General features: G+C 39.3%; 1 protein-coding gene across 13 annotated transcripts in view; it reads right to left on the minus strand.

Annotated features, from left to right (window-relative positions):
• CCDC149 (coiled-coil domain containing 149) overlaps positions 1-17,067 on the minus strand; it is a 52,402-nt gene that overhangs the window by 21,299 nt on the left and 14,036 nt on the right. For 9 of the 13 annotated variants that reach the window (XM_065060650.1, XM_065060660.1, XM_065060653.1 and 6 more), the window contains 5 exons: positions 11,070-11,177; positions 5,587-5,703; positions 3,987-4,159; positions 2,450-2,522; positions 1,073-1,157 (listed from right to left, as the gene is read on the minus strand). In XM_065060650.1, the coding sequence (XP_064916722.1) occupies positions 1,073-1,157; positions 2,450-2,522; positions 3,987-4,159; positions 5,587-5,703; positions 11,070-11,177 (556 nt within the window). The remainder of the gene's footprint in view (positions 1-1,072; positions 1,158-2,449; positions 2,523-3,986; positions 4,160-5,586; positions 5,704-11,069; positions 11,178-17,067) is intronic. The other 4 variants (XM_065060657.1, XM_065060658.1, XM_065060661.1 and 1 more) reach the window with 1 other exon arrangement.

Raw genomic sequence — 17,067 nt, forward strand, 5'->3', positions numbered from 1 at the left:
ACAAGTATAGACAGACACATCTTACGTTAACTTAATTCTGCTTTTGGAAAATCATTTTTGTTCATACGGAAGCAACCTCATTCTTCTACAGGCCTATGGATTGGTAAAAATTATTTATTTTTTCCCACTTATATTAAAACATAAGCCTACAGAGAAGTTTTTATTTTTTAGAATTATTTTATCTTCAGTTTTTTTAAGATTAATGTGAAAACACAGCCACCCATGAGCTCTTCCTCTGCAGCTCAGAGCCTGCGCCTCCCAGCCACATCAGGAAGTTCACAAGTATCATTAACTTCTGTAACAAGAATCTGGCTCTGCCTCTTTATATATATATATATTTACATGTATACAAGTACATGGAGAAGAGGACAAAAGACAAATCAAAACCAGAAAAGCGCATTTCAACCAACTACAACAAATACTACTGATCTCGTGTGTACACCAGCACCTAAACAGTAGGGTGCCAGGTATACTGTTTGGTACAGAGAATTTTCTATTCTCCCTTCTTTCCTAATCTTGATATTTTCTTTGAAGGGGAAAAAATAAAAAACATATATATAAAACTCCATTTTACTACCCATGAAGAAACAGGGAACAACAGGATTTCTTGCAAAACATCTGAGTGTAAAAGCTTCCAAGAACAGGAGCAGAAAACCTGAGTTAGGGACCTTCCTCTACCACCCAGTCTATTTTTTATTGGAATATGATTTGTGGTTGCCATTGTAGGCAGAACAAAGAGATGAATAAAGGAGTGATTTGTCAGGGTCAAAGTTGCAGAGGGGTTTAGAGATTAAAAAAAAAAAGTGGTTGATAAAACTGGAGAGGGAGAGAATAAATGGCACAAGAGTAACAAAGGGAGAGAATAAATGGCACAAGAGTAACAAAGGGAGAAGCAGCACTCAAGAGGCAAATTTTATATTGTCAAGTCGACTGAGAAAAGAACAAAAATTAGTACATGATAATAAACGGGAAAGAGATGAAAGATTTTGGTTTGGTTAGTGAGGAAAGGTTACTGAAATTAAGATGTAAGACAGAAGGAATTCAATGAGATCATGCTGCATTTCTGTAATACCTTGCTTTGCAGACAGGACTCCAGTCAGAGCACTGCTACTGGATCTACTGTGAGTCTTTGAATTTTTTCGTCTCTCTAGTGCATTCTAAGGAAACAAGAGGTATCTCGTTTAGAAAAACAGTAGCAAACAAATCCTTTCATTAAATGACCTGGAACTTTGGATTCTGGTCTCAGAACAACTCTGCAGGGCCTGGAGCCTACACCCATAGCAAGTCATGGGAACATGACTCTCCTGGGGAATTGTTCTCCAGCCAAAAGTCTTTGCAATGTAACAAAGGCTCATTCTGTCTCATTGCAATCTCTTTACTGTAGTCTCTTCCACCTACTTGACCCAATGCATTTTTAAGACTTGCCTAATTTTTAATAATCTGCTCAGCGCCAATGAGATACTGCAGTACCCTATACAGAATATCGGTTGGGTACAAAATAGACTTTCCCCAGCATCTCTTTGGATAGCATTCAAAGGGAAAGCTCAAACTCCTCTATCAGAGTTTCTAGAAGCCCTTTTAGTAGCAAATACTGATTTTCAGGAATTAGCAGCAGAATGATCCTGCTACAGAAGTCCAGCTCTTCCAAAACTAATACAGTTCAACGAAACCCACCAGACCACCATGATGCTCAGTTCTCACCGATACACTAACTCGCACTCTGAGGCTCCCAAGTCATAAGTCTGAACAGACACTGAAACGAACTTGGTATTTTGAGGAGCTTTGCTCATGCACAAAAACGCAATTAGTGCTGTGGCTGCTTCACGGTGACCTGAATGGTTAAGAAGTGCTACTTGCAATCCTAGGACAAATCTTCTCATGCCCTGACAAGCAGCGCCCCCCTCCCACTCCTCAAAATCACTTGCAGAAGAAACCAGAGTGCTTGACCTCAGGGAAGAGCAAGAATATTTTGCCCTCAGAATTCAGACCTGAAGGTTTAGTGCAAAACAGCATATATCTTAACCCAGGAAAGGGAGAACAAAAACGACTTAGCAATCACTGAGCCGTGTGAAGAAACAGTGGCTATTCAGGAACAGGAAGACAAGACCTGCTTGTGATAGCAACACAGCTGAAGTCATTCACCTCACAGTGCCTGCCCTGCTACTTTGCACCTACCAGCAGGAGGAGAGTTCTCCCACAAAACTTAAAGGTATCAAATTCATTTTTCAAAATACTCTTAATGGGTATCCCTTTGTACTACATGAGCTAAGAAACTTATAAGAAGACAGTGCATGTAATATGTATACGTGCTAGTACTGTCAGTATGTTAGGGGTGGATTTTTCTTTGAAGACACCATTTTGCTCTTTAAATGCACTTGAACATGAGAATGAACAATTACCTTCATGAACAACGAAGCACAGTTTAGATAATACACTGAGAGGATCTTACCTTATATTTAGTAATATTAGACTTAAGAAGGTTGACTTCCTCTTGAAGTTGTTTTAATCTCTCTTGAAGATACCTGAAAAAGGAATTACTTCACGTTACCTTCAAGTACTGCCTCAAGCACTCCTCTTTACTATTTGGCATGTCCTCTCTTTGAACTACTAAGAGTTCTTTTCCCTCTGCAGTTTTGTGAGGGATAAAATAACAAAATCTTACTGCTCTTGACCTCATAAAACTTTGAGTAGGGAAACAAATTGCATGAGAAGGAGACTGCTCTCCTGTTAGATTTGTCAAGCATGCTGCACAACCATTTTATATCGGTCCTTAGGTTTTTGGGGAGAAAAGCTAAAAGGATATATTTATATCTAGAGGAAATGGACAGGAAGCATTTACTCATGCCCTCTGTACTTGAAGGTCTGTGAGATGGATGCATGAAGATTTGTATATATGTCAACACAAGACTCAACTACGCAGAACTTTCGGATTGCAATATCCATCACTTACATGGCACTTCTCATTAGCAATCACAAAGTAGAAAATTTAACAGTATAGTTGAAAAATGGTACACAGTTAACTGAAACAGTACATTTCTTCCTAACAGAGCTTATGCACTTGGATTAGATGGCTATTTCCACATAGGAAAATACCTTTTTCAGGCATAAAGGCTTTATAAAATATTCTCTTTCAGGTAGTGCAACTGCAGATGTATTAGAGTTTGTGACAATTTAACTATTTTAGAGGAAAAAAAAAAAATCATATCACTCTCAGGGGAGCAGGGGGCCTAAATTCATACTGAACTGTATAGGCCACACAAAACAGAAAAAAAATGGGAGTTGCTGGGAGGAAGTAATGCCTTTGCTATTACACTTTGCTACCTGAAGTATAAGTCTCTGTAAATGGAAAGTGTCTAAGAGATCTATTTCACTTTAAGGTAATTGTTGACATTAAGGGAAGTACCTGCGATGGCTCTGGCAGTGACTCCTCTGTCGTCCTTAGCAGAAACCATAAAGCAAATTATTTTCCCAAGGAAGCGGCAAGAATACCTATATGGGTGATTTCACCAGCAACTTTTGTTGGGAAATCACTCCGTGTTGACAACCTCTCCCTGTGGTGACAATTATGTCTGAAACTGTTAGCTCAGGGTACTCAAAGTCCCTGTCTCCAATCCAAGATCAGCCCATTACAACTCACTGACTTTCTGAAGACACCGAATGTTAATAGTCTTGCTTTTGGTGGCATGCAGTGATGGGAATAAAAAATTCTGCACTTTTCTTCCTTTTCCTTGTTTAGCTCTATTTGGGAGTATCACTGACATCTCTGTAGCCAAATAAAACACTGGTAATTTCCTGCAGCCTTTCTCAGTACTATTTGATGGTTAGCTACAGCACAAACAAAACAGACAAAACAAATTACCAACATCTCTTGACTTATATTCTTGGATATATTTTCTTTAAAGTTTTGTTGTGACTGACTTCCCGATACTCCTGTTAAAGCAATGCACTGCTTGTTCTAGGGAAACAGCAGTTTGCATTGCGCTCACCTGTTCTCCATACACAGAGCATCTACGTCGATGATACGGTTCTCATGCCCTCCTAAGACATGATTAAGCTCTTGGTTTAGTCTGTCAGACTTATCTTGGTAAAAAGAGCGTTCCTCTTTCACATCCTGTAACTCATCCAGTGCAGCCTGAAGATCCTGTCTCAGAGTCTCGATCTGGGAAGAAGGAAGAGCTGTATGAATATTTTGAAGTTTAAACGAAAGGTCACATAGCTGAAAACAGCAACAAGCACTGAAAAGGCTTGATTTTAGACAGTCAAAAGTCTTTCCAAAGCTAATAACCCCCAGTACTTTTACTCTATTTTGGTATTATTTCATTAATGTGAAGTTAAGTAAGACTGGTTTTACAAAATTTCTAGAAAACAACTAAAATGCAACAGCAAAATAAACCTTAATCCATACTATAATTTTGTTACAAACATATTAGGCTGGTTTTAGCACATAACTTCTAGGACTCCAGAAATGAACTCAACTGAATAAGAATCTGGCAAATTCAGAGAATAAAGAAAAAGTCTGTAAGGCAGAAATTATACTAATCACGGGACTTTCAGCAATGAAGTTCCACAGAATAGGAAGAAGAACTGAGAAAAGTACAACATAAAGCAATTGACAGGGTGAGCTTTGCTATTAAGGAAAAAGGTGAAGGAGTCCAGTATAAAAGATACTTAAGGAGTAACAGCTTCAAACTTCCAAGGAGAGGAAATGGAGAGTGTGAGAAAAGTGTGCAATGAGTGGAGAAGTCTCCCCTGGCACCTCAGAAAACACTTGCCAAGCAGAGGATGGACAACAGAAGACCATGTGAAAAGATGCCAGGTGATGAACATAGTGTGAGCTTGGAAACAGAGACAGCAAATAGGATCACACTGGAAGAAGACCAAGTGCAGTCAGCAGTCCTTCTAGTGAACTAAAGCAGCACTGCACTTGAGTGAAGACTGAAAACCAAGAAATACCCACCTCTTCCTGCACGACAGAATGGCTCATTCAGGGGGAACTGACATTGGTAGGAATGAGTGTGGGAACAACTAAGAACACAACCCCCAAAATTGTCTGGAAAGCTGTGTATCGGTGTTAGCGAAAGAGTCAGATAAATTAGATGCTGTGTAGTACTTGAAGTAGGGGACAGAGGTCTGATGCAAGACTTTTTCAAAAAAGGGGAAGAAATACCTATGAGGCAGGAGGAAGAGGAGACTAACAACACTCCTACAGAAAAATCCATTTTGAGAATATCTTTAGGAGATGCATCAGCCACCACATATTGTGATGAATACTTGTAACAGCTTGTAGCTAAGGAGTCTCTTTCATTGAAAATATTCAACTGTCACAAGTTGTTGCTGCACATTACAAAAAGAGGAGAATCAATAATCTAGAGAAGGAATTAATGAGGTTAGGAAACTTACTCTAACCAGGTGTGCATGTTTAAGTGAGTGCTCAATAAGAACTATTTCAGTAAAAATCCCAGTACCTTCACCACTATTTGCAATGTTAATCAGGTACCAGCCCTCCAAACACAACAGAAGCAGCCATTTGCTTGCTACTGCACTAGCTCTCTACAACATGACAGTATATGCCCATTTAACTATTACTTGTTCTCGAGCCTTCTCCAATTGTTGAACAAGGTCCTCCCGCTCATGTGCTGCAAAGTGACGAGCCCCAACTTCATCATCTCCAAGTCTTTGCTTCGCTATTGTCATTCGAAGGAGCTGTGATAACAAAAACAGATTCAGTAAGCAAGAGAAGCCAGGCTGTAGCATCAGAGTACCTCTCTATTAGTAATAGTAAAGCTGTCACAGATTTCATCTCTTGGAGGTCAAACAGCTGGTATTATTTAAACCAGAGGGAACTTTCTGAGCCGAGCGCTCAATCCTGTTCTCAGTGAAAAATTCTGGTCTAACACTCAAAGTATCAACAGGAGCTGAATTAGACGTTGCAACAACAGTCACCAGAGTATAACAAATGATGAAAGACCAAGCAAACACAGACACACGGTCGGTGTTTTTTGGGAGTGACATGAACTAATTCTAGACAGACTAAAACTAGAGAATTCTCAGAAAGCCATTTTCATATGTAAATCTTAAAATTCTCAGCAGCAGAGAACTCTTCCAAATTAAGAATGAAAGGGCATGAAGTGACTTGCCCAGCTTCATTTTAGTGATACCACTTAAAATCCCACTGTACTACATCAGTGCAGAATTTGCATGAAAAGCTGCTAATACATTTGTGTGTACGTTATTTTTTTTCCATCCATTTACAAAGGTTAATTCACGTTAAAAACAAAACAACAGGCCAACAGCAAACAGACTTGGCCAAAACACTCAATAATAGGTTACAAGGCATTCAGCATTTACAGTGGTTTATACTGAGTACAACTAGGCAAAAGTGTTGCCTCCACATGGCCTCATTTGTAGGAGCTCCACAGAGACTAGAGAAACCCAGCACAATAACCAGCCTGACTTTCCCTGTATCTTTGACTGCACCAATGAATTAATGCACATCATTATATTGCAGAGTTAGAAAAAAAAAATATCAATCCTCTGAAGTAGAAGATTGTACATTAAAATCTATCTTTGGTATTTATGGCATGCCAGTCACCATAGCTGCAATGTGCCAATTAAAATCCTGCTGATGCAAGACCAAATACCAAAATCATCCTGCCCACTTATTTCAGCTCCAGTTCAGCGCAAGTCACCAAAGGCAGTACAACCTGTTCTGCTAAGCATTTCACTTGTTCAGGGGAAGCTGTGCCCCCAAAAGTAACTGGTTTTGGCAAACTACACTTCCCTATCCCCACAGGGAAGGCACAAATCATTGCACAGGCTGAAGAGATAATAGGAGATATAATTCCTACTAATTTATTTATCCAAACAAATAAGTCAAAATGGCACCTAGCAAATCCCGGAATGGCTGCATAGCTACGGGACTGGGTTTTTTTTAAATGCCAAAAGGCTGATGAACAAAAGGCATAGTAACATGATTTAATTCAGTTAGATTAACATAATTTCTAGAATCTCTCACTAGTGAGAAAGGCAGTAGCAAACAAACGGAATTACATTTTGAGGACTCAATCTTGTTCAGAAAAACTGGAAATGGGAAGGGGAATGACACTTCAACGGCTGCAGCAGAGCAAAACTTGTGCGTAACCCTGGGCGCCAGGCTGGGAACTGGACCAGAGCAGTGACTCACACACTACGACCAACTCTCCTCCAGCCCGGGAGGCGGGGTGGCATAAGATGCAACTCCAACTGCAAGTAATTATTACTTGCAAGGTCAAACAGTCTTCCAATAGAAGGAGAGCTCCTTATTTATTACTAATTTTGAGGCAAAAAAAATGTATGAAGTCTTACGAAAAGAATGCTTCTGAAATCCAGGTTCAGCCAGTAAAAGCAGCATTATAAACATACATAAAATAAAGTAAAACACCAATCCATAAAACAAAAGAATGCTTCTTCCAGACAGTTGGCCAATCTGAGAGTTGACAGGGCAGAACAGGCCAAGTCCTTTAATTCTGCATTGCCAACGTCTCATGAGGCAGCACCACCTGCTATAAAATTCTTCCCTGAAAATGCTGTGACCCAAAGAGACACTAAGTGTTATGCCAGACGGTTAAGGGTTTATTTCATATATTAGTGCTTTGTTATAAACTTTATACACCTGCCCTCTGGCTGCTGTATTTTTATTTCTGTCATTCAGAAATCCCTGAGGAAAGGAATGCTCAACTTCATTTTGCAGCTAGAGGTTAACGCCACTCCTCAGGACTCTGTGAACAGCAATCGCAGCAGAGTGGGTTTATTATAAATTAATGGCACTTTACCAGAGATAGCTCCCGTTTGTCAAAAATTCATAGATTGTTAACCAAAACAATCCAGTGCTGCAAGCCACTAGTCTTTATTATTTTAATATTCCAGCTTTTTCTTCATCAGTGTTAGCTAAACTAATTATTCATAAGGGAGCAACTCTGAACAGTCCCACAATGCTCAAAACAGGCTTCACCGCGATAGCTGCTGCGCAGGCTGTGATCACTGCCGTGCAGGCGACGAGTCCACAGGCAGCGCCTGCACCAAGGCTGTGCGCTCCTGCCCGTTGATACAACACGCAGAAGGAAAAGGGACACAGGCACAACCAGTAAATTGTTCATGGAAGGCAGACACCATCATGTTCAGCCACGGCCACTGACAGAAATTGTCTTTACCACGCTGTCTGCAAAATCTTAAGAAGTGGACCAGAACTATGTGGATTTGCTGCCTTAAGTCCCAGTTCTGCCAAAACACATGCACCACATTTAACACTTTGCACTGCTGCTGCGTGAGTGATTGACTGCTTTACAATAACGAACTGTCAGCAATACCACAGCCATTGTTTTCCATGCATCTTCCTCTCGCTTAATGCTGCCCTCGACAGCTTACAAAACCATTTCTTCATGTGGGTAGGAATTCAAGTGGAGGCAACTGAGTCATCTAGTCTTCCAGATGCCTCCAGTCTCTCTTATGTTCTCCATTTTCACTCTTTTAGATCTCCTAACTATCCTCTCCTAAGTTTCAGTAATTGTTCTCCAAGCATTGCAGCCAGAACGTTAGGAAGGAAAAAGATTTACAAATTACTATCATAAACATAGAATAGTTTTCATGTGTCAGAGCTGATAAGAGATTGTGATCAATCATAAAAATAAATAGTCTTATATATCTGTTGCTGGAGCGCTGCAGTCTATTGCAGTATTTCTCAAACTGCAGCAGCAAATCCTTCCAGAGGCTGCCTGAAGAAGTTTTATTTTTTTGTGCCAACAGAATTCTAGCTGAAAATAAAGGAAAAAAATAGTCGAGTTAAACCAAATGCAAGTAATTTGTTATTACCTAACTGATGACGGACTTAACACAATTTCAACAAGTCACCAGTTTAAGGTCTTCTTGCTAATCCAAGTGACTCTATCCTACTAGTAGCACACATTAAAGTGGTGAAAAACAAGTCAAGCTATCAAAACATTTCTTTATCAATAGAGCTAATGTGTGATATTTAAAGAGCTTTTTTTTCTTTTTCAGTCCTACAAAGCTCTTGCCACTCAGTGACAAAGCCTGCATGAGTCACTCCTGCTCAGACACAGGCAGAATTGTTCATCCATAAGCAGCTTCACTTGCTGCAAAAGCAGCTGTTTGTTTATCTCTTGCCAGAAGTAAGGTTGACGTAGACCAGCTGGGCAGGATGCCCTCCCTCATTTTGAAGAGAGCAGAGAGAAGAATGCAAAGGAAAAATGTAAGAACAAGCAAATTGTTATAGTTCTTTGTTTTTGTATATACCGTGCGTTATTTGGACTCCAGTGCCTGAAGTAACCCAGCTGCCAGGACAGGAGAACTGATGAGCACAACACAACGGCTTCAGGAACAAGCCTAGAATTTTATCACCAAAGCTAGGAGGGAGCAAAATCTGACACAGGAGGAGAGCGTTAAATCCCTCAGAGAGATGGAAATGCTTTTTTAGGCACTTCAAAAACCAGCAACCTGACTCTAAAATAAGCTCTATTTCTCATTTACCAGGAAAGTGAAGAATGTGTTCCAAAACTAAAAATCCTACTCTAAATTAATCCCTGTCTGATGCAGTTCTTTCCTCCCCCTCTTTATTTAGTGATGCACTATTTTGCACCTTTTGGAGAGGGGCACCGAATAACCATTTTTGGATTTTTCCATTCCTTATGAGAGTCATGTATTCAAATTCATGCCAAGAATACAGATGTCACAAAGACAAACAGCTGATATCAAGTTAATCCGCAAGGGTAAATCTAAACAAAGCCAGTTCAAGCACAAAATACACGGCTCTGTGTTACCCAGATCATATTGCTATAAGGAATTAGAAGAGGTACGTAACCTTGATATTTAAATACACTGTAGTTGTACTACCCTCTGTGTTGTTTGTACTAACAAACCCTTATTATCTCTTCAGGAGTCGCTTGGAAAAGGCTGTATGGCATAATATCGGTACTTGAGAACTGCAAGGTACTGCTTTCCACACTGTAATATAACTCAAACAATAATATGCAAATGGAAATAAATACTGGAGAAGCTGGTCTTTGAAGATTTGAGCAAGTTAAACTGAATGCTATGCATGCTACAAATTCAGGTCTCACTTGACCTTTTCCCAGCCCCCCACATGTCTTTGAAAAAATCCTTTGTGATAAACAATGAATCAAACTGCATTATCACAATAGACTTATGTTTAAAATAAAACAAATAGAAAGAAAAAAGCCACGTGAATAATTAAAAGCCACATAATTTTTATTCACATTTTCAAATCCCATAACTTCAAAACTGTAGTTGAGAGAGGTAAGTTCTCATTCATTATTTGTTTCATTTTTTACTTCGTTAACCACTTTGACTCTTAAATTCAACTTCGCACTAGTTTGATCTCTGAATGTACTTTTGCATACAGCTCCAGCTGCGAATGTTACACACATTTGGCTTGAGTTTAAATATTTCAATTAACAGAGACAACAGGAGTTTGATTAATACCAAATGGCAGATTTTGAGCAATGTTCCATATAACTTGCTAAATTTAGCAATAAAATAAATGGGGTTATGTAAGTGTAATAGGATGAGAGCTAATACAAAGCTCACTATGTATATTTGTGATTACCTGCTCCATATTTTTGAAAGGAAAATTATGCCTCCCCTGGTTTTAATACCTACTAAAATTTCTACATTTGCATTGCCAAAAAAATTTGAAAATTATCCCATGAGGAAAAAGAAATGCTTATCTGTACTTATTTGTAAGAGGAAATACCACTAATAAAATAAAATATATGGAAGGAAGAAAAGCTGAGATCATTAAAGCAAGACTAGGTGCAAAATACATAGCAAAGGACAACAGAGAAAAAGCAGTATAAAAAAAATATATTATTAGCTGCGCTTACTGGTTTCCTATACAAGCTTCTTTCATTCTTCTATTTTAAGCATTTTTTTGGAATCCAAGTACTTTAGAAGTTGTGCAATCTATTGTTTTATTTGTTTTCCTAAGATATAAATGCAAAACTCTCACCCAGTTTGCACATTCCACGCCATTTATGGATAACACAAGTTTGTAATACCTTATTGTCCCCTTGTACTTCTCCCAGTCTCTGCTGAAGCTCTCTGATCTCTTCTCCAAGATGTTTATTTCGATCTTGAGCCTCACTCAGTAGCTGAGCAAGATTTGCCTAGAAAAGGAGCAAACAGCAACCAAAAGTTAGTGCCTATGGAAAGAAGCGTAAGTGGTGACTGAAAAGAAACTGTAGACTTACGCACTCCCAGAACAGCACACAAACCACAAAAAAAAATCCAAAGTGAAAAACATCCACACTAGCTGTGATATCTTGGCTGCTGTGAAGAGCAAGACAATATTTATACAAAGTTCCCAAAATAATAGTTTTAAACTTGTATATCATTAGATAAAGGGCAGAGCTGAGAAATAACTATGATATAATTATATTCTCTAATAGTGTTTAGAGCCCATCCCTAGCCAATGAGGAGGACACCAGTCAGAGTCCCTGCCCCTGTATGGAGCTGTACCATGGATATCTAGTAGCACAAAATTTCAAACATGACCTGAGTCATCAGCTAGCGTGTATACTTCTAGAAAACGAGAAGTGAAAGCCAGAGATTACAAACACACACGCTACCCCCCCCAAATAATCCAGGTCAAAAGTTATCATTTACATTAACCTACTAAATTATCAGGGTAAGCAGTCTGGTCTATGATTTTATAATTAAATTCCATCACCTTGATCGCTAATAAAAAAATAATGCAATCTCCTCCTTTCTTAGCTATGATATCTGAAAACAAGCAGGTATTACTGATAAATTTATTATTTTTTTTCCCCTAACGAACTGTCACGAATCCACAAACACTGACCCAGCTCAGGAAAAGCCGAACCAATGACATGTCTCCTGAGAGAGTTATAATCACACTGGCTAACGCGCAGCCTTTCGAGACATTGCCTGTAGACAGCTAGGGGTGTCTCTCACTGCCAGAAATCTGAAGAAAATAAAAGGAAATGGAAAAAGGTATTTCAGATCTTCTAAGCATGCCCTGGTACAGCCCCAAGAGTCAATATTTCTAAGCTACCCTTACACGCACCCTCTGGGTTTGAGGCCAACGCACCAACTGCTACATCCTACTCCATGAACAACAAGCCCAATTCACTGCTACAGCTTCCACAGTTCTGGTGCTCTGAGGTCAAAGATTCTGAAGAAAGTAATGTAACTTTCCCAAAGTTTTGGAAGAAAACAAAGCATTTTTTAAGCTACTGATATACCTGAAGACTGCATATATATATTATTTGGGAAAAGAGTGTAATAGCAAAAAAACCTGTAAATAGCCAATCGCAGGGCCAAAATTAAGCTGCATCTATTTTTATTTTGAAAACGGCAACCGTTCAAGCAATGCAAAAGGTTCCTCAAGTATGCATTGATAAAATGTTGGTTTAGTGTTGGGTTTTTTTCTACACATTAAACACATGTGTAATAGTCATTTATATACTGATTGAGTCAAGGAGCTTCAGAACACATTCAGTCGGTTCTGAAAAGGTGGTACTTAAGGGCTGTTTAAAAGAAAGAAAACCAAGAGCCGATGCTTGCAGGAAATTGTATTTAAACTGAAGCACCTATGGCTAGTGCTCAGATGCCTTTTTTCTTTTTTAAGAAAGCTGGCTTTCAACAAAGCCCATCCAACCATCAGACTGTGTTAGTTAAAAGGAACATGATTTGCACAAACCTCTCTGAAACACTTCTATTTATAAAGTACCTTTTTATGATGGATTTGAACAACTCCTAACGCTGGAATAGCACATGTAATTTCCACACCTGGGACGAACTCAATCTCACTAATTAGTGTTTACAGCCACAAAACCAGGACTCTAGCAGTCTGTAGTCAAAACTCAGCTCCCAGCAACTGCAGGAAAGGCATTATGATGCCTATACTAAATCTTCCTGCTCAGATTTATTTCCTTTAAAACCATTTCTCTGGGATTGCAATTCTATGCTGAATTTTATTTGTCAGTCATATAAACGACTCAATGTGACAAAAACCTTTATACTCGAGACGGGGATTTTGGAAGAAACTTTAAACAAAGATTTTAGACACCAAAATAAACCAGTCTCATTTAAGCATGCTAAGAGCATTACAATGAGCTAAGTATAGACTTGCTCCTTAATGCAAAGCTTCTATTATACTTCTGTTAAACTAAAACAACCAAGCTATGTCACAGAAGTAGTCTCCAGCAATTATTCACTTCCCTGGCTTAGAGGTTCCATACAACTATAATTTAAATTGTTCCCAGCTCTAAAGGTTTTGGCAAGACCTCATTAAAGCTCTCAGTTAAACGTAGACAGAAGGAGGAGTATTTGATTTTCAAAAGTGCTCTACTGGGCTTAAAGAGAGCCAGCCAAGAGGATACGTCGAACAACACCTGGACTTGGTACCATTTCTTTGGCATACATAAGAAAACATACCATATGGTTGAAAGATGATAAAACTAACAATGGAGGAGTGGCTTTGTGAACCTGTAGGAGTGTATTTTTTGAAGAAAGGGGAGAAATCTATGCAAGGAGAAAGGCGATTCATTTTTCCACCTGGCAACTTCCTTTCAACATTCATAGAACACACACAGAATTCACTTAGAAATTTAAGACAAATTATTTCAGCAGACAATAAAGCCCCTATAATTTACCTGTGCAACACAGAACAACGCCCTGAAAGTTGGCCAAATTCAGCTTCCCTAGACTCAATTTCTTCAACAGTTTCTTCTGACTCCAGGTGAAGCCTTTAAAAAGGCTCCTGTATCTGCCAGAGACTTCGCTTCCTTTGCTCACACTATTCAGCGCTGACTCCAAAGTACCAATGAAGAGAGATGTCTGAGCCCTGGGTAATGGGAGGGAACAACACTGAGGTCTGTCCCTTTCTGCAGCCTCGTCGTGCCTCTGCAACAAGCCCCAAGAGTGGAAAGTGTTTGTACCTCCTACCTCCTCTCAGTGCAGCTATTTGTAATACTAAATAACAGAGAGTGCTTCACTCAAGCCTCTAATTGACGGTGTGGTATCAAGCAATCTTTCTGGAGCTCTGTCCACCTCTGGTGACATTCGGTTTCCAGCAGGTATTCTCGAGGCTCCGCAGCACGACAAGCTCTTTGTTTTACGTCCCTCCGGCACGAGGAAGTGTGCATGTACAGAGTGAGCACAGCCCAAACCCCTGGAGACATGAGAAAGTGCCTCCACACTCCTTTCTCCTCTAACAAAGAGCAAGAGCAACTATTTACAATGATCCCGCCAGAAGGCAGGATGAAAAGTGAAAAAGATTGATGTGAACGCACCAAGTGGGAAGTGCCTACCATTATTACAAAGGGGAAAAAGAAAGCACCACAAATCCAAACAGACCAGAGTGTGAAAAATGCAATGGGGTGGGACCACAGACCTCATCATTTTCCACTTAGATTTTGCAAAAACTTGCAAGAATGTTTTGGGGATAGAAGGTGGAAAAGAGCCTTACTTTTAGCTACAGATGAGCAACTGAAACTACTGACAAAAATACCTATAAATATTGATTAACATAAGTCAGTGAATACCTGTCAGACAGTGACAGATCTTTGCTCACCACTGACCGACGACCCAAGAAGGAAAAAAAATACCCATTAAAACCCCCAACAAAATGGTAACTCCAAATACTCATCCCTGCCATTGTGCACATTTGAATTTGTCTCCTGTAACAATTTTGCAAAACTAGCCACACATCCACAGTGTTATTTTTCTTCACACCACTTTAAAAATGATGGATAGTAACACAGTCTTTAATATAGCTCTCAATTCTGTTGCACATAAATCTTATCTGACACACACAAAAAAGTATTTAAAAGAAGGTCTTTCTGCCTTTAGATACTGCCCGAAAAAGTAATTTGGTAAGGGGAGAGATGGAAAAACTTCCAACACACTTCTAGATTTTCAAGATATTTTTAAAATACAAACAAGCATTTCTATACTGCAGTTTACAGTCTTTTGTGTTTCTTTCAGCCACACCTTTAAACAAAGAAGAACACAGAATTATAGGGCTGGCAGAAAGAAAAGTTTGATGAAACATTAAGCACACTTGATGGGTGTGACTGATGGCAAATTCAATTGCGGTTTCTCCTTCAATGCACTCCTATGATTGCAATGGCTGAATTAATACAGAAAAACCTGCTTTGCTTACCAACTACCACTGTTCACTCCGGGGCAGAACTGCTGATCTACCCTAGCACTAGCTTCCTTACAATAAAAAGCAAAAATTATTGTATTTTTCTCTTTTATTTGAAAAAACAGGTAGAGAAGACTCCTGAAATTATAGGTCCTGGGCATACTAAACAAAATACATTTAACATGGGTCATATTTCCCTGCAGAAAAACAACAGCAAAAATCAAAGCCTTGCCAAGCACTCACTTGACATAAAACAGGAGAAGAAAATCCTTTCCCTGTCCGAGTACGTGCTGCTCTGAGAAGCCGGCAGGAATCCCACCACAGAAGGACACCACTCAGCACACTCAGCAATCAGAATTTTATAGAGCTGATTAATAGAACCAAAAGGCCATTTTAGCAGTACACATAGAAAATTAATATTTTCCCCCTCCTTTTCAACCAGTCTTCTGTGTATTAGCTTTGTGTTGTACCAAACACCACCCAGCCAGATCTAGAACACTTGCCAAAGGCTGACAAACAAAACAGGGTCATCATCAACTACAGACTCCTTAGGAGGCCAGTTTTTGCAAAGCAACTTGTTCACATACATCATAAGTGGCAACTGAGATTGTCAGTATCAGTAACCAGTTATCACGAGAAGTTACTTGGTAGAAATTCCTTCACTGTGAAAGTTCAATAAGGTACTTCAGTCTCTCCATATTTCATATAGGCTTCAAGGTTTTGTTGACAAGAGATTAACAAAGTCGAAGAGAAATTGTTAACTTGTATTTATACAAAGACTACTATACTAGGATAGAAGAAAAGATTGTTTCATTGGCTTGTTTTAGCAGAAATATTTTAGCTGCTTTGAGATCTTAAGGACAACTTAAGCTTTGAGATAATGCACAAAAGGAATTAAAATCCCTTACACATTTTGAGTGTTATGACTAATGAACAGAATATTTATCAAGAATATTCAGGTGCAAGAGTGTGGAAAAGTATCTCTCATTCCATCAAGAGCAACTAGAGGAAAGGACATTGTACGTATCAGGCCTGAACAGTGCTTCAAATTTTAAAGAGGGACTATCACATTTATTAGAATCAACATTTCATCTCTGCTAGCCTCAAGTTTACTGCAGAACTTACCTGTTGAAGAAACAACAGCATCACTTCACAAAACCTGACTCCTAGCGTGGCTAGGAAGTTCTAGCTTTTGCATACTGTCACCTGCTCCTATTAACAGAACAGCAAATTTCAGTGCGCACAAACCAAAATCTCTTCACTGGCTGTGCTCTTGCACAGGCACATTTTGAAATCCATGGGAATACTACGCTGATGCGTTGCCAGGGCAAATGATCACACTGATTTCCATCTGCTACCTCACACTATGGGAATCAAACATGCACCTACAAACCACAGCAAAGCACACAGGCCTCAGTTTGGCACATGCATAATGTTTTTCATCTTCAAACCCTCTGAAGAGAGGAGGAAATCACATCAATCTTCACAGTATCCTCATGATACAAATACAAAATGATTGCTTACCCTGCAGTGTACTTTATCTGAAGATTTTATCTCACAGGACTCTGAACGCAGCTTTTGCACCTTAGCACAAGTCTAGCAAAACCTCCAGAATTCATTAATTAACAAGAAATAGTCACACCAGTCATTTTTTCTGATGATGTCAAAAATGGTCATAAAGTAATCCCTGAATTCTGTTTCAAAAGTGAATTGTGACATCTGAGTACATTACGCTAGAAGTGGAAATGAGAGGGATCAAAATGGGTCCACTTGTGCTGTGTCAGAACACACTCCTGCCTGGAGCCTCCAGTCCATATGACACTCTACTTGCCCCAAAAGGCCAGGCTCATTAGTTTATCCATTAGCAGACATCAAGCTGACTG

This window comes from Columba livia, chromosome 4, assembly GCF_036013475.1.
Source record: "Columba livia isolate bColLiv1 breed racing homer chromosome 4, bColLiv1.pat.W.v2, whole genome shotgun sequence".
Lineage (NCBI taxonomy): Eukaryota > Metazoa > Chordata > Aves > Columbiformes > Columbidae > Columba > Columba livia.